Source organism: Dromiciops gliroides, chromosome 2, assembly GCF_019393635.1.
Source record: "Dromiciops gliroides isolate mDroGli1 chromosome 2, mDroGli1.pri, whole genome shotgun sequence".
NCBI classification, from domain to species: domain Eukaryota; kingdom Metazoa; phylum Chordata; class Mammalia; order Microbiotheria; family Microbiotheriidae; genus Dromiciops; species Dromiciops gliroides.
This window is the reverse complement of record NC_057862.1, coordinates 594149485-594174141: the sequence shown is the minus strand read 5'-3', so window position 1 is coordinate 594174141 and position 24657 is coordinate 594149485. Positions and strand designations below refer to the sequence as shown.

General features: G+C 38.5%; 1 protein-coding gene across 1 annotated transcript in view; it reads left to right on the top strand.

Annotated features, from left to right (window-relative positions):
- Nucleotides 1–24657, top strand: part of EML6 (EMAP like 6) — a 325245-nt gene that overhangs the window by 171982 nt on the left and 128606 nt on the right. The window contains 3 exon segments of the mRNA XM_043989586.1: nucleotides 3663–3731; nucleotides 9827–10009; nucleotides 12303–12438. Coding sequence (XP_043845521.1) covers nucleotides 3663–3731; nucleotides 9827–10009; nucleotides 12303–12438 — 388 coding nt within the window.

The window sequence follows — 24657 nt, the reverse complement described above, 5'->3', positions numbered from 1 at the left end:
AATTGGAACACTAATTCATTGTTGGTGGAGCTGTGAACTGATCCAACCATTCTGGAGAGCAATTTGGAATTATGCCCAAAGGGCGATAAAGCTGTGCATACCCTTTGACCCAGCAATTCCACTTTTAGGTCTTTTTCCCAAAGAAATCATGGAAAGGGGAAAGGGACCCACATGTACAAAAATATTTAGAGCTGCTCTTTACGTGGTAGCAAGGAATTGGAAGTTGAGGGGGTGCCCATCAATTGGGGAATGGCTGGACAAGTTGTATATGAATACAATGGAATACTATTGTGCTGTAAGAAATGATGAGCAGGAGGAGTTCAGAGAAACCTAGAGGGTCTTATGTGAGCTGATGATGAGTGAGATGAGCAGAACCAGAAGAACATTGTACACAGTATCATCAACATTGAGTGTTGACCTACTGTGATGGACTATATTCTTCTCACCAATGCAATGGTACAGAAGAGTTCCAGGGAACTCATGATAGAAGAGGATCTCCAAATCCAGGAAAAAAAAAAAGAACTGTGGAGTATAGATGCTGATTGAACCATACTATTTATTTTGTTTTGGGTGCTGTTGTTGTTTTTTTTTTCTTCTATTTTGAGGTTTTGCATCACTGCTCTGATTTTTTCTCTTATAACAGGATTAATGCAGAAATAGGATTAATGTTATTATGTGTATATATATATCTGTGTGTATAGATATATATCTATATCTATATGTATATAGATATATAGATATAACCTATATCAGATTACCTGCTGTCTAGGGGAGGGGGGAGGGAGGGGAGGGAGGGAGAAAAATCTGAAATTGTAAAGCTTGTATAAACAAAAGTTGAGAACTATCTTTACATGTAACGGAAAAAATAAAATACCTTATATGTAAAAAAAAAAAAAAAGAAAATGAGTGATGACAGAAGGAAAGCACTAGTAATGAAAATAAAAATGATGACAGAAGGAAAGCACTAGTAATGAAAATAAAAAGGACCAGACAGGCCTTCTAGAGTCTCAAGCACAACCTCTATGGAGGATTGAGGAAGAATCACAGAAACTAAGAAGACAAGTAAGATGATCTGGTACTCCTTTCTCTTTAAGGACTTGGTGCATTTTGTTGTGATCCATATCACCAAAGGCTTTAGTATAGTCAGTGAAGTGGAAGTAGATGTTTTTTATGCTACTCCCTTGCTTTCTCCTTAATCCAGTAAATGTTGGCAATTTGCTATCTAATTTTTCTGCCTCCTGGAACATCAGGCTGCTCTTCTGGTAATTCTCGGTTCACATATTGCTGAAGCTTATCTTGTGGAATGTTAAGCATAACCTTGCTAGTGTGTGAAACGAATGCAATTGTTCAATAATTTGAACATTCCTTGGCATTGCCCTTCTTTTGTATTGGAACATAAATTGATATTTTCCAATTGAGTGGCCACTGTTGAGTTTTCCAAACTTTCTGGCACCACCCCACCTTTCACATATACCTATATATAACTTATACACACCCACAAGCTACCCGTCAATGACTACAATTACATTATTATACTGCCATATCTTATTTATGCCTTACTTATTCTTCCTACACCAGAACTCCTTTCTGAAGCATAAACTGAATCAATGCCTAATGTCAATATTAGACCTATTCTCTTTGCATGGATATGGAAAGCCATAATTGGGAAGAACACCTTGATCTAGGAAAATCTTACCAAAGGAAAGAATTTAATGTTTCTATGAGCCTATTCTCAAATTCTTTGCTTCTAAATTCTTCAGAAAATTTCTTCTGAATATCATTTTATTCTTTTCTTTGTCCATAGTGTTTTTTCCCCTCTTGCTTGGATATTATTATCTCCTTTGTGCTCATTTACAAGTAAAAAAAAGTGTAAATAGTTCCCAGATAATCAAGTTGTTTTTTTCAGCACATCTTCTCCACAAACCACTCATTTATTAATTCAACAAGCATTTATTAAGCACCTATTGTGTGCCAGGCATTGTGCAAAGTATCAGACTTCCAAAGGCAATAATAAAACAGTCTCTATCCTCAGAAAGCTTGCATGGAACAACACGTGCACAGATAAGTAACCATTATACGTATGTATGTATGTGTGTGTGTGTACATACACATACAACCTAATTGGGAGGACAATAACAAGAACGGGGTGATCTGAAGAGACCTCATGTAGGAACTTGTACTTCCAATCTGATCCAATCCAATAAACATATATTAAAGTGCCTACTATGTGCCAGGCACTATGCTAAGAGCTGAGGATACAATTAAGAAAAAGAAAGACAGTCCCTGCCCTGTAAGGAGCTTACAGTCTAAAGGAGGAGACAACATACAAAGGGAGGCAAGAAAACAGAGGGGGAGGGGGACAGAATGGAATGCCAATGGATATCATGTTCTATGGAGTTGAAACCAAGCAGGTCAGCTAATGCAAAGTGGAATGGGCCTGAACTTAGTCATTTTGAGAGATCTGTGATCTCATTACTATGGGTAAACCCTACAGTGGTGCACATTGCAATCCATCCATGACTCTTCTCTGTTTTCTCTTAAATCTCCCAGAAAGGATCTGCTCAACATGTGGAGGGATTTCTATATGTTTTGATATTGCGTGTGTACCAATGGAGCAAATAGGCTATCTACTGGTTCTCTTTATTCTCACTATGTGACAAACTCACCTCCTTTTCAGGTCTTACCTTTATTTTGTAATGGCAATATTTTACTGATATTTCTCCAATTCTTTCTAGAGGGTAGTTATAGGTTAAATTAATCTTTGTTATTGGTCCAACATAAATATTATTGCCCCCATATATGCCTATGACTAACTTCACTATTGCTTAAATAGATAGATCACCAGAAAGAAGACTTGGGTTTTATTGCTAGCTCTGATGATCAGTTTACTTTTCTCTGTATTGTTTTTCCCATCTCCAAAAGGAGACTAGTACTACCTGCAGGTATCTGCAGAAAGGGTTGAAAAGTACATTCTGCAGGAGCATTTTAAGATATTTAGAAAAATACAAACTCTATTCATATTGTTTATATAAATAGGACCTTAAACATACCATTGGTGAATTGCTATAGCACCTTAGTAGTTAAATGCATTTCTTGTGTAGATATATTTGAAGTTTCTTGAGTGCAATTTTACAGAAAATGCCATCAGTCGGTTCTAAATGGTTGTAATTGTTTCTATTGCCGCTCAGGAGACTCTCAAGCTTTTAATAAGCGGGGGGGGGGGGGGGAATAAAGAAAATGTCATCTTCATCTAAAGTTCTTAATTTTTTTATGTCATGGACCCTTTTAGCACTTTGGTGCCAAAGCTTCTGGACCTCTTCTCAGAATAACATTTCTATGTGCATAAAATAAAATACATAGGAATACAATGGAAATCAAAGGTTAGTGAAAATAAAGATTATTTTTCCCATCCAAATTCACAAACTTAGTGAGATTTATTCATAAGGTCTATGGACCACAGGTTAAGAAGTCCTGATTTAACCCAATTCAATTTTTATCCAAGCTCTAAAGCACTGAATTAATATAACACTGTGTCCTATTTAACTGAGCCTAACATCTGGAAACATGAAAAGCTAATTAAATTTTAGTATATATCCAGGATTATCAAAATAGCAATTTTAAATGTTTTGGTATAATGTTTTATGCTTTCCTCCCTCAAACAGATTTTTGATATTTCCTGGGATCCATATCAACCAAACAGAGTAGTTAGTTGCGGAGTGAAGCATATTAAGGTAAAATTCATTTTATTGCTTTCAAATTTTATTTTATTTTGAACAGATTTCAGTTGAAATTATATTATCCAGATACTTGGGAATTTGAAGAAGTTGCTAGCTATTTATCTTTGGGGGTGGGAACCTTTTCTTAATTTATCCTTCACTTATACATACCTAATTCTAGCTAATAAGGCAGACTTTCAGAAATGCAAAGTAACAGCAATGAAATAAATTACTCAGCAGGCACTGGAAAGGGCACTCAATGTAATTAAATATTAAACAGTGAAGCTCAGAATATTTTCAGTCTTTTGGAGTAGTTGTATTTTAAATTATGTGAAACAATAATTTTTTTTAAATTGGGGGATTATATTTAAATGTATCTCAAGCCAGGAGATTTTTTTTTGATCTTTTGAAATGTTTTCTTAGTAGACAGGAGCCATATTGCAGTCAACATAGAAATACAGGGACATCTTTTTTCAATTTGTCTGTACCAAGAAAGCAGGAAGACAGGAAGGCAGACAGAAAAGAATAAAAAAGAGCCATTCTGTTCTCTATTACCCAGCCTGTGCTACACAGAAAATAACATTAACTCAAGCAACATTCCTTACTTCTGACTATGCATATCACTCTAGAAACTTGAGTATATGTCTTCTGTTTTTAAGGTTGGTAGATAACTACACAAAAAATTGAGAGAGGAATGAACCAAATTATTTTGTGACCTTAAACACATTGCTTTACTTCTTTGGACATCATCTTCCTCATCTATTTAAATAAAAAGAATGAAGGAAATAAAAATAGATTCTCTGAGTTGCAAGGTACCTAATGATACCTCAGAGGCAATCTAGTACAATCCAGACCTAGGAAGAAAAATCCCCTCTATAGCCAGCTCAACAAGTGTTTAGATAGGTAGACAGACAGACAGGTAGAGCATCTGTTAAGTGTTGACTTTGATCTATAGAGAGATAGACATATGAACAGATAGACAGACAGATGATAGATAGATGGATGGATGGATGGATGGACAGATAGACAGAGCATCTATTGTTTTGACTTTGATCTATAGAGAGATAGACAGTTAGATGGATGAATAGATAGACAGATCATCTGTTAAGTGTTGACTGACTATACAGAGATTTATAGACAGATAGATGAATAGATAAACAGACAGATAAATGGATGGATAGATCAATAGATAGACAGAACATCTGTTAGTGTTTGGCTATGTGCCAGACACTATGCTAGGCACTAGGAATACAAATATAAGCAAAAATACAATCCTTTAGCTCAAGAAGCTTACATGGTAATGGGGAAGACAACCTATAAAAGGGAAAACTACGAAGCATGGTGGGAGGGGAGTGATCTTCAGGGTGAGAAGGCTGCTAGAGTGGAAATGGAAGTCCAGACAGTAAGTAGCAACTGTGGGCCAGAAGTGAATATGGCTGACTTGAGTGCCTCCTAAAATGGAGGTTCAGGGCAGTAACTAATCAACCAGAAGAAAGGGCTTCACGAATGAAAGAATCTCTAGGGTGAGAATACTGCTGGAGAAGTGGGAAAGTCCTAGATCTTACTTGAAGATTTCTAGTGAGAAGAAACCCCCTACTTCCTGAAGTAGCTCATTTTTGGCCAATTCTAATTGTTAGGAAGGTTTTTCTTACATCAAACCCAAGCCCAAGCTTGTTTGCTTGCACTGTCGAGCTGTTGCTCCTAATGCTGGCCTTCTGGGACCAAACAGAACCAATGTAATCTCTCTTCAACATGAAATTCCTTTAAATATGGGACAATGGTTATGATGCTTCCAGCCCAAGTCTACTTTTCTCCAAACTAACCATTCCCAGTTGTTCTTCCCAGCAGCTTCTCACATTTAGATGATCGCCTATGTTGCTCCCTACCATAAAATTTTGTGAACTAATATAAAAAGGGGCTATACTGTTTTATTGCTACAGAAATATCCTCCCCTTTACTGGGACTGAAAGATTTCCTTTCTGAAGTTGTGCAAACCTCAGTTGTTGTCGTTTGTCCTTCCTTCATTCCCAAAGAGGACCGTGACATCAGGGTGATGTCATGATTTGCACTGAATTGGATTTAAGTGAGGGAGGGCCGCAGACCTTAGTATAAGGTGTTTGAAGAACTCTTTTGTCAGAGTCTGTCTCCAGACTGGAATAATTTTGACAATTCTCTGCAGCACAAGGGTGGCATTACTAGATGAGATGATGCAGGCAGCTGGCGAGGGGTAAAGCATTTGCTAGCCAGCCTTTTGCTGGAACAACCCTCATGCTCTTCTTCAGTATGTTTAACTGCTCCAGCTTGTACTTCCTGCTTTGGTGACAAGGGAATGAAGGAAGAAACGCACTTTGCTATGTATCATTCATGGCTGGGAGCCCCAAGATGTGCTACCAACCCCTAATAACTGAATGTATTTTGTAGTCTTTGTGCAAAGGCTACATAATCATATAGTCTTCCATAAGTGACAAATTAAGGTTATAGCAAACTTGGAAGAATAAAAAACATCCTTGTCTATTTCTATAGAAGCATTATTTAGGTGCACTCTACTAAACTATAAGCTTTATGAAGTTAGGGACTTATCTAAATATTTTTCCCTGCCTTTAGCCTCTGCACATTATGAGTATTTAACAGATGTTTGTTGAGTTGTTATTGAACTGAACTGCTATAACTCATCTCAGAGAATTCCAAGAAACTAGATAATTTAGAAGAGATCACTTTGATTATTTACCTTGTCTTAGTCTTATACAGAACAAAACACCCTCAAACCATATTTATTGGATACCAAATAGGTAAACTGCTTGTTTGGGACAATGCTTCCTCTTTTTTCCTCCCTTGGCTAACTCAGATTTTTAATCCACTTTATCTAAAAGTGGAGATACCTTATGCTCTTGAAATTTCATTTATAAAATCTCAGGGACCCTCTTTTTGTCAGCTTCATTGATTACACTTTAGCAGGCATCCATTAGTGAGAACAAAAACAAGCACTCATTTGTAAGACAAATTGAGAGCATCTGCCAGTGAGCCAGGTCCAGTTAAGGAAAGCCCCCCTGATGACTAGGCCCTTGCTGCTGACTGCCTACAACTTATAGATTTTGTTCTAAGGAAGAAATTAGGGGAAAAAATTCAGCAGATTCTACCATAAACCCATGATTGCCATGGTTCATATTTTATGTATTCAATTGGTATATGTACATTTCAAAATTACCTCCTTTATCAAATCATTGTAACTAGTCCCACGGTAAGTACAATTGGTGCAACAAAAAAAAAAATCTGACAGACCTTGGATGAAAGCCTTGAGTGAAATTCCTTCATATTTTTCCTAATTACCAGCATTTTGAGGCAGGCAGTCAAACTATAATTAGCTGAAATGAGTGCTTGAAAAACAATAACAACCTGGAGTGATATGCTTCATTGAATTTGAAGCAAACAAGTCTAACAGGTTTGTTGACATTGTATAGCCTTCTTCAACCTTTTCATGTAGATTGTGGAATTTTAATGTAGGAGGGGACGTTTGGGAGCTGGACTAGGTGATCTGTGCTTACAACCTGAAGAAGTCTGAACAATGGCAATAAAACTGTTCACCTCATTTGCTTCAGAGCAAATGAATATCACCCTAAAACAATATGGTTTTCCAAACATAAAATGATTACAGCAGAGGAGATGCCCTTTGACTATTCTCCATTTTTTTTTTGCAGATGAGTCTGTAAACTATCTTGACTTGTCATCAATATCTTCATATTGGTATGACAGCACAAAGATAGTCATCGTGTCCCTTCTAAGTCTTTTCTTCTATAAACTAGGGACCCTCAATTCCTAAAACTTGTGCTAGTTTTGGTATCCATCTGAAGTCTTTGATTTTTCTGGTTGCTCTCCAAATTGTCAGTGCTATTCCCAAGATTATGGCACTGTAACGATTGGAATGACGCCACCTGCTGGAGACTTACTGTAGAAGAGTTCTGCCCATGAAGCGAAGGTCTTTGAGGGCAAGACCAGGAGTCTTTTCTTTGGCGTCAGGAAGTGACGCGGGCTAGTGGGAGGAGGAAGGAAGAGACTGGCGCTCGCTCTTGCTCTCTTTCTTTTGGACTCTGGTGGAGAGCGGAGTTAGAAATGTGCACTCCCTTTAATAGATAGGAATCTAGGCCTTTCTCTCTTTACCAAATTCTTGTTCTCCTTAATAAATGCTTAAAAGTCTAACTCTTGCTAAAGCTTATAATTTATTGGCGACCACTCATTGGATATTTTAGACAGACTAGCTAGAATTTTAGCCCTTAACAGCACTCAGAACTGAACATAATTCTCTCTATGTGTCTTATATGGGCAGAGTATATGGAACTTTGTTTTCAAGTCTAGTCCTGTGGTTTCATAGTTATAGGAACTCCCACCGTGGAAAATTAAAGTCTTCGAGTTGCCTGAGGCAATGAGAGGTGAAGTAACTTGCTTCAGGTCATACACTTATCTAATATTTGTATAAGTGGTTAATATTTCCAGTCTTCCTCATGATGCTTAGCATGTAAATTGTCTAATAGATTGTTATCTCATCGATGTGAACATGCTCCTCACTGTACTCCATTCATGACTTTTCACCTTGTGTGATTCTTGGCTGTGTCCTTCTATAGAGGATCTGTCCAATACACCAGAGGTTTTTCTCTAGGTCCTTTAATATTTAGCACATTATTCATGAAATAACATGATATTTAATATTTCCAAATGCAAGTCAGCTTCTTCACCTTTTCCTATTCTGTTTTAGTTCCATTGTCAGTGCCTGTCCACTCACAGGCCATTCTTATAAAGAACTTGTAGATGAGAAAGATATGTAAACTAGTAATTTCCAAAGTTTTCTTATTTCTTTTCTTTTTGTAATAACACTATTTGTGCTCCTTTCCATTCTTTTAGAACCTTTTCTTTTTCAAAATATGATGAATTCCTACCCATAATTGTCTTTAAATTTGTATCAAAAAACATAGGTTTCAGGTGCAGCTAGGTGGTGCAGTGGATAGAGCACCAGCCCTGGTGTCAGGAGTTCCTGAGTTCAAATCCAGCCTCAGACACTTAACACTTACTAGCTGCGTGACCCTGGGCAAGTCACTTAACCCCAATTGCCTCACTAAAAAAACAAAAACAAAAACAAAACAAAATAAAAGTATGCCATTTATACCACTTAAAGGTGAAAGGAAAATAATAATGAGCCAGCAGCTTTTTCCATTTTCAGTATACTGAGGTTCTTTACTGATAATTGGTATTATTTCGAAGAGATAATATCAATAATTAATTAAAAAAAGAAATTTGGACATTGAAGCATAGATGTTTAATTAAAAGAAACCTTCAGAACTCATAGAGCTGGAAGACATCTCAAAAGCCTTCTAATAGCACTCCCTCATTTTACAGATGAGGAAATAGATGTTTAGTGAGGTTTAGTGATTGCCCAAGTTAACACAAGGAGCAAATAGTGGAACTGGGAATCAAGCCCAGGTTTTCAGAGTCCAAATCCCATGCTCTTCCCTCCATACCTCACCATATTTTCCAACTCTCAGTCTACTCCTAATTAACCAGTAAACCTTTCATTTGAAAATATGGGCATATTTGAAATGTTATGAGCTGCTTCTTTTTACAACTCTTGTGGTCCATCATTCACTTTGAATTGACTCTAATTGACTTAGGAGTTACTCTATTTCCCTGAGGTTATTGACTTTCTTGGTGCTAAAACTTGAAATAATTTGACAAGCATTAGTAACTTATTGCTAAAATGCAAACAGAACTAGTTCCTTAATTATCAAACCATTGAAAATGTATAATTATATATATTTTTACACAGGGCTATAAGGAACAAATGAGATGATGCATGAAATATTCTTTGTGAAATTAAAAACAATTATATAAAAGTCCCTTATTATTATAATTCCTTTTGAATTTTAGCATAGTAATAATATTAGCATCTGGTTAAAAGATTTCAGGTATTCTGATCACTTTTCAATGAGCTTAATAGCTTGGGTACAGTGTTCTGTATAACTTCTTTATGATATGCAACCCTAGCAGAGAGATATCAGTGATGAAAGACTTGGGAATGGTATGTTTTTGAAGATGGCTAATAATCTATTGTTTCTGCTCTATAGTTTTGGACACTATGTGGAAATGCGCTAACTGCAAAAAGAGGAATATTTGGCAAAACAGGGGATCTGCAGACGATCCTTTGCCTTGCATGTGCCAAAGATGTTACCTACTCTGGTGCTTTAAATGGAGATATATATGTCTGGAAAGGGTTAAATTTAGTCCGCACGATTCAAGGAGCTCACAGTGTAAGTATCATGATGGGGTTTGGGGAATAGCTTGGAAAATCATCAAAGACTCAATCTAAGTATTTTTGATCCCCTGCTTAAAACTACACTGGCCTCAATGAGCGCTCAGCATGAATCAAGTGAACATTAAAAATGAAGGATTAGGTTTCACGTTGAACACCTGTTATGTCTCATGACCATTTTCCAAGTTACTGAGGAGAAAATGCATTTCAAGTTTACAACAACTTAAAGGACATTCTGTGAAGCTATTGATCTGATAACTGGTATTATTGGTCCTACTATGAAATAAGATTCATAACTTTTTAGGTAGCTGGATGGTAAAGTGGATAGAGTACTGGACCTGGAATCAGAAAGACCCGAGTCTTCCAGCTTCAGACACTTACTAACTTTGTGAATTTGGAGAAGTCACTTAACTTTTGTCTGCCTCAATTTCCTCATCTGTAAAAATGGGGATAATAGTAGCATCTACCTTCCAGGGTTGTTGTGAGGACCAAATTTAGATAATACTTGTAAAGCACTTTTCAAACCTTAAAGTACTATATAAATACTGGCTCTTACTATTTCATTTGGACCTTAGTGATATTCATTTTGAATACTCTGAAAAATTAGATGAATAGCTTTTCCACCATATCATGTGTCATACAAGTTCTTAATGTTTATACAGACAAAACTAACACAGACCTTTCTTTTGATGGCCTAAAAATGGAAGGATAATGCTATCCTTACCACTCTTACCTCTTTTGCCAGATAGGAAAAGAGTTAACTTCCAAATAGTGAACACTAGATCATTTCATTTACAATGGTCACAGTTGCTAAAAAAGAAAGTACTTAAGTGAATAGTATCAAGAAAAGAAGAATAGAGCAAAAAATGTGGAAGGGAAACCCTTTGGAAAAGTCTGTAGTGGACAGAAATTTGTTTAAATGCTTAGTCAAAACTTATCAGATCTTATTGTCTTCTGAAAGATTTCATGTTGCCCTTCACTAACATATGGCCTTGAAAATGAAGAGAATGTTACATGTACTCTTTGAAAAGCCCAGTTTTAGGTAACACGAAAAATTTGGTCTATGTTGACATTAAGCTTTTGTTTTCTATATCATGGACCTATCTCATTTCCTAAGTCCTCCACACTGCATGATCTTCCACCAGTAAATACTTTTAGGGAAAGTGCCTTCATTTGGTCAAGAGGCCAGAAATTTTCTTTTCAAATTCACAAAAAATCATTTGAGTAGAATGGACCGATCTTTCTCTAGGTAACAACATACGATGTCACCTTACCATGGTGGAATTCAAACATATTGAAGAAAGTTTAATGTGAAAAACATGGTGATCAGGCAGCTAGGTGGCACAGTGGATAAAGCACTGGCACTGGATTCAGGAGGACCTGAGTTCAAATCCCACCTCAGACATTTTACACTAGCTGTGTGACCCTGGGCAAGTCACTAAACCCTCATTGCCCTGCAAAAAAAGAAAGAAAGAGAGAGAGAGAGAGAGAGAGAGAGAGAGAGAGAGAGAGAGAGAGAGAGAGAGAGAGAAAGAAAGAAAGAAAGAAAGAAAGAAAGAAAGAAAGAAAGAAAGAAAGAAAGAAAGAAAGAAAGAGAAAAGAAAAAGAAAAGAAAGAAAAGTAGACTCTCACAACCTCTTTTTTAGATTCTGGATATAGGTCTCTAGAAGGAACAACAATGATTCCTTGAAGGAAAAACATGGTGATCTGTAAGTTTTGAAGTTGTTTCAAGGGTTAAACAACAACAACAATAGCACAAACTGTTACAGATGCAGTTTTGATCATGACCAAGAAAATGCAATTCATTTTTTTCAGTTTCAATTAGATTCCAAGTGATATCTGTCTGAATTTGTTTAATCACACCTAGGGCATGTCTGTAACCATAAAAAAATTGTACGGCTTACTTATTTGTTTTTGCTTGGTTATTTTGGGCATCAATTTATTTGCCTTAATGTTCTTTATAAAAATAATTCATAACAATTGAGAATTTAATATTTCCTTATTTGCTTTAGCTATGATAGTACTACAGAATGTTGGTCATAATATGCTTTCAAGTATTAGTACCTAAAAGTTTTGCTTCAAATAAAGTAGATTCTCAAATTTTTTTGCTTAGATTATTTTTAACTGGAGAATATTTCCTTTCCAAACAAAGTTGTCTAAGAATACACAATTATTAGACCGACTAACAGTTTACTAGAATGAATGTTTTCTTTGTCTACTGATAAAAAAAATATGTAGAGTCCATTTTCAGAATGATGGAATTGCTGATAATCACATTATTGGATTAACAGGCTGGAATCTTTAGCATGTATGCCTGTGATGAGGGCTTTGCCACTGGTGGTCGAGATGGGTGTATACGATTATGGGATATTGACTTCAAACCAATAACCAAAATTGATCTCAGGGAAACTGAGCAAGGATACAAAGGTAATATATGCAACATTACTTACCCACAAATTATCAGGTGTTAATTAACATAAAGTTAAATATTGTATAACCTATTAACAAGTATGACAGATAACTTACCTTTCATCTGAAGCAATTTCTATCTTGTTTAATTGTATGATATTCTTAATAATCTGTAGCACAAAGCAGTTGACATTTTCCAATTTTTTTAAAAAAGATTTTAGTTCATTTAGGCTAGATTCACTGCTAAGAAATGACTCAGGGATTGAGTGATTCATTGACACGCTCTGTGATTTGTTTTGTGCTATTAAAATGTTCCCCAGAATTACAGATTTCATCCAAGACCAGAGAGCTGTTTTAGTTGCATTCACATGTGACACCCCAACCCTGAGATACTGTGAAAGACAAAAATCTTAATACTAACCTATCTCTGAATAGGGGCTGCTCCACGCTGGAGACTCCTTTACAAAAGCAGTGGAGCAAGGCTCCCTAACTGACATAAACCTCCAGAGTCTGTCCTATAGAACAGATCCTGGATCCAGCCTGCTACTGGTCATAATGATTCCCTACTAGTGAGCTAGACCATAGCCCAGTGTAGTCTTGGCAGGGACCAAATGGAGAGAAGTATCATCATGCAGCCCCATGTGGTCTGAGTGTCTCTCTTCTCTTCCTATGTTCTATCTTCTCTCTAAAAAGCAATCAGTACCTGGCCATGGGAAAATAGGGAGATGAGAAGGAAGGCAGGTAATCCAACTGGTATGACTATGGCATGGAAGATAGGGAAGAGGGAATGATGTCTTTAGATTGCTGATTCTGGTTTACAGTTCTTAGGGAAAAAGGCATAACCCACAGGTGTGATGAGACTGGATTAGAGGGTACTCTTACTTCTAGGTTTTGATGTAGTATAAAAGCAAAAATAGATGTATTCAAGTATGTAGAAGTTGAGACAGACAGGGGAAGAAAGTAACTGAAATGCAGAAGCAGAACTGGGAGTGGAGGTTCAAGAGCAGGGCGTTTTTGACCCTCCCCTCAGGCCCTCAGCACTGGCCAGCTGCCCAGTTCCCTGAAAGACCCTGTCCTGGTCCTGTGGCTGTCACACATGTCCCTTGGGGGCATGTTCCCTTACTCTCTCTAAGATCTAGCACAGAGCAGAGTAACACTTGCTAAATAAATAAACATTTTTAATGATTTCAATAACAATTAATGACTTTCTTCTCAAATAAAGAATCCACCCTTCTCACACTGTAATCATATGACAGGGCCCCAACTCTGTGTGAGGATGTGCAGAACTGCTTCCAAATCATTCTAATTAGAACCTTGGAGCTGACTTCATTTCTCTGTCCTTGGTACTGCCCATGCTTGATGATTAGCCAATTCCTTTCTCCTGGTCCTCCATCCCTCATGATTCAGAACCATCTTCTGCCTAGGGGAGAACTGTTTTCTTTTCCTTCCACTTCCCACACTTCCTTTTTATCTAGCTCAGCTCTAACCCTCCTCCCATCTTTTGTGCCTCCCTTTCCCATTGTGACCCCCCAAATGCTCCTTTCCTCAGGTAACCTCACATCAAACACTGGAAAATATACATTAGAAAAGATAAAGTTTGGCTCCAGAAAAGTTAAGCAAACCAAAACACCTCTTCACTGTTGAATGGGAGCTGATGCTGTATATGCAGACCCTAGTGGGGTAGAATTTGAGGGTCACAAAGGGCCTTAGCAAGCATGTAGTCCAATATTTCTCAGCCTGTGGGCCACAGACCCCTAGAATCCAAAGCATTATTGCAAGGATTCTTCATTTCATTAATGCGTGGAGCATTGCCATTTTGAACTTGGTCTAATTCCAACAAAATATTTAGTGGGCTGAATTGGTTTTGTGTGTACAGCTTTATAATAATGATGCTTTATTTGTGCCTAACAGGAAAAAATTTTTCAGTGTAATAAATATGCAAATATACTTTTGGTCTACGGTGTAGACTGAATAATATGTCTCATTAATATATGTGTTAATATTTTTCAAATATATGTTGATACTCGTGATTAATAAGCTTTAAATCATTTACTTGATTAGGGGTATCTTTTGTCATTAGATATTTTCTTAATCAGTAGAACAACTATCATGGAAGGGTATCTAAAAAGGGCTCTTCCCATTTGGAAGAATTGGGAAACCACTGATCTAGTCCAAACCTTTCATTTTACATATGTGACAACTGAGATTTAGAGAAACAAAGCAACTTGCCAAGGTCTCCCAGGTAGTCATTGGTAGAGCCAAGATTTAGACCCAGGTCTTCTGATTCCAAATCCAGTTTTCTTGTGCTTTTGTGCTTTTCAGAATTTCTTGATACAATTCTAGTTTCATTCATATTTTGGCAATAGTGCAGTGTTGACTCATGAGTCCATTTCTTTTTTTCTTATTTTTTTTTGTGAAGCAGTTGGGGTTAAGTGACTTGCCCAGGGTCACACATCTAGTTAAGTGTCAAGGGTCTGAGGCCAGATTTGAATTCAGGTACCCCTGAATCCAGAGCCGGTGCTTTATCCACTGTGCCACCTAGCTGCCCCCATGAGTCCATTTCTTTCTTTTTTTCATTTCTTTTTTTTTTTTGTGAGGCAGTTGGGGTTAAGTGACTTGCCCAGGGTCACACAGCTAGTAAGTGTCAAGGGTCTGAGGCCAGTTTTGAACTCAGGTCGTCCTGAATCCAGGGCTGGTGCTTTTTCCACTGCGCCACCTAGCTGCCCCCATGAGTCCATTTCTAAGAAAATGCATCCCAGTGATTCATTTTTTCCTACTACCTAATTAATTTCTAATATGCTCAGCTAATTTCATTGCTTCTTCTAAATAAATTAGAAGAAATATTTCAAAGTGGGCAGGTCCCAGGTCCCATTACATGTCTCTAAGACTTTTCTATAACCATTGAATTACACAGCTTTCAAGAAAGAAATTATGAACCCTTGCTGGTCACCAGCATTAGTGAGTTGGAACTTTTTTTTTAATATAAAATCATGTAGACTTCATATACCATAGGATAAAAAGTCCTGTTCTCTTCCAGAAAGTCTAAAAATTAAACTAGAAATTATACTCATTTTTTTACACCAAATTTTTGGCTCCCAAATAGAAGGTACAATACTGTGAAGATAATTTTGCATTGAAAGTTGAAATGGCAGAAAATGGGAGCTAGACAGTCACAGTGATAGCGCTGGATGGACAAGCAAATGACACACTTGTCAGCAGGCAGAGGCCATCACAGTTTGATGACAGAAGTGATCAGGTGGTAAAGAAAGGTTTAGGGAAAAGAGAGTATAGAGACAGTGGGAGGCAGAGGCTATGGAAAATGGAAGGAAGTAACAGTTTTACTCTGATGATGACATCTTGACCCTGGAGGCAAAACTAGCTTTGAGAGAAAGTTGCAAAGAGATAAAAATCTTTAAAAAAGAGAGAGCTATACAGAAGTGGAATGGGTTCCTGAAGGGGCAGTATGTTAGCTCTTAAAGTAAGCCTTCAAGGAAGGCTACAAAACCATTTGGAGAGTATATGGTAGAGGAGATCCTTATTCAGGTATTATTCAGGTATTCAGATTGGACAACATTGCCTCTGAGGGCCTGTTCAGACCTTAAGATTCTGTGTTTCTGTGAAAACAGGGGTGAGTGCAAATGTTAAGTGAATACAGTGCTGTGTTATTTAACCCAAAGCATTTTGTGTTCTGGTATTTTGGGTTTTGTTTATCTACAACACAAGAAAGTAGATCAGAAATTGTGTTGAGCCAAAAGATGCAATGGGATTGTCCTAAGGGTTGGATACTAGTCTAGAAAAGCAGGCTTCAGATATCATTGCTATCATTTCTATCATCAGTAAAAATTTGTCAGGCAGCTATCATGCACTGAGAATTATGGACTTTATTTCCAAGGATATCATGGGTTTACTTTGGGAGGGAAATGGAGCCTAAAAATTTCAAGTTACAAGGTCATGTCCACGGTCACCAGGATATCTAAAGCACTCATAGGCCATATTAATGTGTCAGACTTGTGATTTGTTTACCAGAGGCCTCATCTATTTCCTCTTTCTGTCCAGGTGAACTATAATGTATTGTGGTGGCACTATTGTTTGTTTCTCTCTATTTATTTTTGCACATGTTTCCTACTGTTTCCATGTTCTGGTCCCTGGATTTCTTCATACAAACTTATCTTCTTATTATCTAATACTACGCAACTACTCCCCTTCTGCTTCACCACCTACCTTTACTAATCCTGTTTCTTTTGAATAAGATAGATTCCTCCAGAGCCATATTCCAGTTGTGGGTCTCATGCAAGTCTCAGTGATACTGATATGATGGTCAAAGTTGCCTCTTTGAATTACAATCTCTATTCTTTCTTGCTTGCTACCCATTCTTTTTGCATTTGTGTATAAATATGTTAGGTCATTTATTCCATATGAATTTCTAGATATCTTTCTTGCTATTCTTCCTACCTTGATTAGCTAATCTCTATGGTATCTAGCATGGTGGAAATAAGCAGTTTGTTTCCTTCTCTCCCTTTCTTCCACCACTTTCTATTTAAAACCCTTTTGATTAGATTTGCAAGACTCTAGGTAAATATCTTCTTACCAGCCCTTCTTAAATGCACTCCCTTCCTAGCCAGGAATCCTCCATTTTTATCTTTTAAGCTATGGTCTAGAAATCTAAATTGCATTCTCAATTACTATCTTCTTAACTTGAGGTTCACCTCTCAAGCCTTCTTCATTTTAATCCCTTACCTTTGATGGGCATCAATGATGAAAATACCATCTGTGCCTCTCAAGTATTCTATTTGTTGACTAACACTTTGTAATCTTTAGCAGTGCTCTCTACATTTCCCATCTGGCCAAATCATTTGTGCTCAGGTGAATCACCAAATGTAGGTAACAACCATCTGTTCTAATAAACCTTGGGAAATTCTCTGCCAAGTCTTGAATATGTACTGTGGGAAGATGGCATTCCATTCTATTGTCACCAGAGTTACAAATCTTTGCCTCAGTACACCTAAGCAGAGAGTCTCCAACCATCACTAATTTTCTCTTCTTCCTTTGATAATTACTCATCTAACCTTCATCAGAAGGAGGAAAAGACTTAGGGACAAAGATAATAAGCTTAATTTTAAGGTGCTGTAGGGACATGCAGATGGAGATGTCCTGTAAGCAAGTGGAAATGTGGGTCTGAAGCTCAAAAAAAGAGCCCCACACTAGGGAGAGAGGTTTGGGAGTCATCAGAGAGGGAAGAAGTTAAGCTGTGTGAATGAATGAGATTGGCAAGGGAGAGAATGTAGAAAGGAAAGAGAAGCTTTAAGGACAGAACTCAGGGAACATGAAGTGGTTAAGAAGAGGGTGACAAACTAGTGAAGGAGATAGAGCAGATATAAGACATCGGAAAAGTGAGATATATCTTTGAAGCTAAGGGGGAAGACAGCATCCAGAAGGAATAAATGACCAGTACTACCAAATGCTACCAATGAGTGAAGGAGAATCAGGACTGAATAAAAAGTCATTATATCCGACTATCAGGAAATATCTGAAGACCTTTTAGAGATCACTTTTGATAAAGTGGTGGAGGGAAGCAATTTGCAACAGACTGATGGAGTGAGTGGTGAGGAAGTTGAGTTGGGTTTTTCTATTTGTCCAGGGTCATTATGCTAGTAACAAGCTGGGCCTTGAAACCACATCTCCTGGATCTGAATCTGATAATCTAGGTAACAAGGAGTAATAATATTCTTCAGGCTCTGTTGCTAAACACTACCTTCTGGAACCATATGTCCACATCTGATCCTTCCTTCCTTCCTTCCTTCCTTCCTTCCTTCCTTCCTTCCTTCCTTCCTTCCTTCCTTCCTTCCTGCCTGCCTGCCTGCCTGCCAGCCTGCCTTTCTTCATTCCTTTCATATTAGAGAACCAACATCTCTCCTCTCTTTCACAACCCAGATGCTAGAATATAGTGTCAATACTCATTTGTCTCCATTTCCTCTCCTCTAGAGAGGAACCTACTGATGACCTAATCACTCAAACAAAACTGATCTCTCTAAAGATACCAAAAGATGGCTTAATTGTCAGACCTTCTTCTCAATCTTCTTCCTTCTCCACTATATGTAGCATTTGATGCTATTGATCACACTTTCTTCCTACATAGTCTCTCCTCTCTGCTTTTTAATCACACTGTTTCTTTCTTGGTTTTCCTCTCGACTGTCTGGACACTCCTCATTTTCCCTTGCTAGAGCACAGTAGCTGGCGTTTATTAGGTATTTAATAAATGCTTGTTGATTGATTGATAATCATTCATATCCCTCTCCTAATTTTGGATGTATCATAAGACTCTGATCTGGGCCCTCTTCTCTTTTTTCTCTATACTCTCTCTTAGTGATCTCATCAGCTCACATGGTTGAATTAGCATCCATGTACAGATAACTACCAGATCTATATAACCTAGCCTCTTCTTTTTCCTGCACTCTAATCCCATAGCACCAATTGTCAGCTGTCAATTTTGACCAGGCAGCCTATAGTCTAGTTAACTAAACATGTTCAAATAAGAACTCACTATCTTTTCTCACCCCTTTTCCCAACTTCCCTTTCCCACCATAGTTTTTCACAAGGCTAGCACACCCACCTGATACTCTATGAACACCTATGGACATCACTAAGAGGTATAACTCTTCACCATCCCTCATTTCATATAGGTAATCAGTTGCTGAGTCTTGTCAGTTCTACCTCCACAATACCTCTTGCCCTATTCTCTCTATTCACATGCTTATCATCCTAAGTCAGATGCTCATCACCTCTCACTTAAAGTACTGTAATAGTCTTCTAATTGGTCTCATTGCTTCAGATCTCTCTCTTCTCCACTTCACACAGCCATCAAAGTGATATTCCTAATGCACTACTCCAACCATACCATATCCCTGCTCAGGAAACTCCAGGGCTCCCTTGCCTCTAGGAACAAATGCAAACACTTCTCTCTGACACTTAAAACCCTTGGCAACCTGGCTACCTTTTCTTACTTTTCCTGCCTTTCAATACACTAATATCCTCACTTTATGGTCCAGCCCAACTGGCCTTCTTCACACAAGACATTCATTCCACCTCCTGTTTCCATGCCTTCAAACAGAATATCCTCGGGGCAGCTAGGTGGCGCAGTGGATAGAGCACTGGCCCTGGAGTCAGGAGTACCTGAGTTCAAATCCGGCCTCAGACACTTAACACTTACTAGCTGTGTGACCCTGGGCAAGTCACTTAACCCCAATTGCCTCACTAAAAAAAAAATAGAATAACTTCCCTCCTCATTTTTACCTTGAAGAATCCTTAGCTTCCCTCAAAATGCAGCTCAGACACCAGCTCCTATATGAGGTCTTCATGATCCTCCCTAGGTGCAAGTGCCTTCACCCTACTAAAAAAAAATTCCCTTGTGTTTACATAATATACATACATATATATGTATGTATGCACATGTATTTTTCTTTTTGTATTCTATTTTTATTCCCAGAAGAATTTTCTCCTAACAGACCTTGAGGGTCAGGGTTGTTTCATGTTGTCTTTGTATCTTCTGGCACATAGTAGGTGCTTAGTAAATGCTTATTTAGCAATCCCTTGTGTTCTTTATTTGTCCTTCTCAAGACATTATTCATTTTGCTTTTTTACTTTATCTCTTTTCTTTCTTTACGATCTCCTGGGTAGTGTATAGATATTAAAAAAATATAATCCCTGCTCAGAGAGAACTCATATAAAAAAAAAGATAAAAGAGATACATTCCATTATTGTTCCTTTCCCTTGCAGTGGCTCTCTCTCTCTCTCTCTCTCTCTCTCTCTCTCTCTATATATATATATATATATATATATATATATATATATATATATATATATATATATACATATATATATATATATGGCTATCTCTTTCCCATCCTGTTTCCTCTGTAATGTTTCCTTTCCTCTCGCCTGCCATGCTTCCCTGTGCCAGTATTTCATATTGTAGATAAGTGAATCTACAGTCCTGACCTCAGTAGTCTTGAAGCGGCAAATGCTAGAGCTGATGTACCCAGCAAGCCATTCTGCTCCCAGACAGTAAGGAGCTGCCTGTGAGCACAATGCTGGCACTAGAGTGATGTGAGGTGTTCAGTGAGGAAACACGTGTGATGTGATGTTGTATTTCAGAGATAAACAAAGTGGGAAGTGGTGTCAGACGAGTAAAAGGCTGACTGTCTGGCTCATTCTTTGGAAAAATTTATTTCTAAATGCTCTGTGACAGGCTTAGGTAAATAAACTGTACCTTCTTGATTATCCTGGCTTGATTCTGAATATTACTGTTCTTTTTTGAAAATTATACCAATGGTAATCACCATATTTTTTTTTTCTATTTAATTCATTTGCCATTTATTAAGTACCTACTGTGTGTAAAAGCATGCTGCTAATTTCTGGGGGTACAAAGTAAAAAAGAAAATTGTCCTTGCCCTCAGGGCGCTTATATTATAATATACATATGTATACATATAATATAGCATCCTAATATCTGCATGAAACATGCAGATAACTAAATGCAAAGCATATACACAGGATAGAAAGAAATATCAAGAGGGAGGAGTAACTTGGGGGCTCAGGAAAGTCCTCATGCTGAACTAGCACCCGATGCATAGCTTGACATAAGCTAGGGATTTCATAAGGAGGAGGTGGGGAGGGAGTGCAGACACGGAGGGGCATATCTGTGCCCCAGGCATGGAGGTGGGAGATGGGATGTCGTGTGTGGGAAATAACTGTGAAGAACAATCTGTAAGGACTGCACAAACACGAAACTGTAAGAACACAGAGAACATGTGAAGGGGAGTAAAATGAAATAATACAGGAAAGATAGGTGGAAGACAGATTTTGGCTTGCCTTAAATGCCAAACTGAGATTTTATATTTAGAGTCAACAGACAATGGAAAACTTCTGAGTAAGGGAATGGAATGGAGATAAATACATACAATACTTTCAGGAGTGAGAAATGGAGAGGGGGGAGGGGAGAGGGGGAGGGGTAAAGGGGGAGTTAGGAAAAGCCATGTGTAGAAGATTGTACTTGAGCTAAGTCTTGAAGGAAGCTGGAGATTCCAAGAGGTGAAGATGAGGAGAGGCAGCATTGCAGGCATGGGAGGGATAGAGGGAGGCAGGGCAAATCCTCATGAAGAAGTTAGGGTTTGTACTTCCCAAGGAAGCCAGGAAAATCAGGAGGCAGAGATGAGGAGACAGAACATTCCGGGCATGGGAGACAGACAGTGAAAAGGCATGGAGTATTCAATGGAATATTCAATGTCAACTACAAGGTCAGTCTTGCTGGATCATAAAGTATGTGCCATCCAGCTAGTGCTGGATAGAGTGCTGAACCTGGAGTGGGAAGACTCATCTTCCTGAATTCACACTTACTAACTAGGTGACCCTGGGTAAGTCACTTAACTGTCTCAGTTTCCCCATCTGTAAAATGAGGTGGAGAAGGAAATAACAAACGACTCCAGTATCTTTGCTAAGCAAACCCCAAATGGCATCACAAAGAATCAGACACAATTGAAACAACTGAATAACGATGTGCCAGGCCCTGTGCTAAGCCCTTTAAGACAGACCAGCTAAGAAGTAGGCCAGTTTGGGGGCAGCTGGTGGCACAGTGGGTAGAGCACCAGCCCTGGATTCAGGAGGGCCTGAGTTCAAATCTGGCCTCAGACACTTAACACTGACTAGCTATGTGACCCTGGGCAAGTCACTTAACCCCAATTGCCTCACCAAAAAACAAACAAAAAAATAAATAAATAGGCCAGTTTGTCTAGAATGTAGAGTCTTTGTTTGAGGGGGAGTAATGTGAAATGCCCAGAAAGGTAGTATGGAACTAGATTGTCCATGCTTTTCATAAAATAAAGGGTTTTTATTTTGTCCCGAAGGTGATAGGGAGCTGCTTAAGCTCCTTTAGCCGGGGAGTGATGGTAGACTGATGCAGTAAGATTATTCTGGCAGCTATGTGGAGGGTGGTTTGGAGAGGGGAGAAATTTATTTTAAAAGGAGGAGAGGGGGCGGCTAGGTGGCGCAGTAGATAGAGCACCGGTCCTGGAGTCAGGAGGACCTGAGTTCAATTCCGGCCTCAGACACTTAACACTTACTAGCTGTGTGACCCTGGGCAAGTCACTTAACCCCAATTGCCTCACTAAAAAAAAAAAAAAGAGTAAGAGGTCAGGAAGGATGAGAACTGAGAAAAGGTCATTGGATATAGCTAGTAAGTAATCATTGCTACTAAGTGGCACATGGGGCAGCTAGGTGGCATGGTGGATAGAGTGCCAGGCCTGGAGTCAGAAAGACCCAAGTTCAAATCTGGCCCCAGATACTTACTAGCTGTGTGACCGTGGGCAAGTCATCCTGTTTGCCTCGGTTCTTCATCTGCAAAATGAACTGGAGAAGGAAATGGCAAACCACTCTAGTCTCTTTGCCAAGAAACTCCCAAAAAGAGGTCATGAAGAGTCAGACACAACAGGAAAATGATTCAATAACAACAACAAATCAATGATAATTCTGGAGAGACCACTTTTAGTAGAGTGATGAAATTGGAATCCAGGACACAAGCAGTTAAAACATGAGCAAGAGGTGAGAAAATCAGGGTGGGCCAAAAAGCCAATATTTGACCACTGATATTCACATGATGCCAACCCCTATTCAGTTTGTGGCTGTACCTATTCTTTAATCTGAGGCTGATAGTATTTCTAGGACTTCATCTCACCTCAATTTGAAGTTGTGTCTCTGTGTTTCTTTAAAGTATTTCTTTTGCTTGCACTTGAGCTCCGTGAAAGAGCAGGAATTGTCCCTGTCTTTCTTTGTATCCCCAATGTTTAGCACTGGGCCTGGCCCTTAATAGATGCTTAATAAATGCTAATAGACTGACTTACTGATTGATTGATACTCTTCTCAGTTGTCTCATTAAAGCTCACCACAGTGCAGCAGGCTTGGTCATCCTGTTCATTCATCCATTTTAAGTACAGCAGAGTCATTACAATCAAGTCCTTCATTATTGATAGGCTGTCCTAATGGCAATCCTGACTTGCCATTTAAATTAAAGCTTGATTTAGAGTCAAGCGGATTTCATCGTGCTGACGAAAACACTTAAGAAGCTGGATAGAAATAGTCACAACAGGTCGATATTGGCTTTGTAGAAGATCGGGCTGGCATTGCTCCATAGACTTTCTATTTGGGCTATTGATGGTCTATCGATGACAAACACACTTAATTCAGTTCAACTCAATTCAACGAATATTTTCTTGAGCCCCTACCTTCTTTGTGCCTAGCACTATCTTTTATTTACCCCATCTAGAGGAAAAAGATGTACAATAGCAATGTCTGCTGAAGAGAAATGTGGCAGGATAGAGGATGGCAGATTTATTGGGTTCTGTCCAGGAACCTCAGGCGGCTCCCACAGTAAATCAGTAGAGTAGATAATTGTATTAATGCAGGGGTATGTAGGCACATGGGATGATTTTAAGTGACATACTCAGGGTGAAATTATGAAGTAAGAGGAGTTTATCTTTGGTGCCCTCTAACCTCCTTCCATTTCCTTTTCCTCCCACTTTTCTCCCAGTGTTCTCTACAACCACCCCTATGCTCTTAGCTGCTGTCCCAGTCTTTCTGTTTTAGAGATAGGAAGTAGGATTACTCCTGTGACTACACTGGTGTCTGTGTGTGTGTGTGTGGGGGGGTGTCTTTGAGGAAGAATTTTCTCTACCTGCTCAGGTCAGCAACTTCTGTACAACTTAAAACCTTAGAAAGTTGCCTGGGGGGCAGCTAGGTGGTACAGTGGATAAAGCTCTGGCCATGGATTCAGGAGTACCTGAGTTCAAATGCAACCTCAGACACTTGACACTTACTAGCTGTGTGACCCTGGGCAAGTCACTTAACCCCCATTGCCCCGCAAAAAGAAAGAAAGAAAGTTGCCTGGAACACTGAAAGGACAAGTGACTTGCCCAAGGTTATACAGCTAATATATGTCAGAAACAGGATTTGAACCCAGATCTTTAAGGTTCAGAGACCTGCTCTCTGTCTACTATGCTATGCTAGGCTAGGCTGCCTCTCTAGTTATCCTCTAGTTATTCCTCAAGTGTTACTGGTAACTAAGGTGTTAGCTGGCAAACAATGCTTTGAGGTATATTCCACCCCAACCCCCTTCCCCTCATCTCCCTCTTCAGGAATCGTTGCTGTAGTAATTGTTCAGTTGTGATGTCCAACTCTTCATGACCTAAT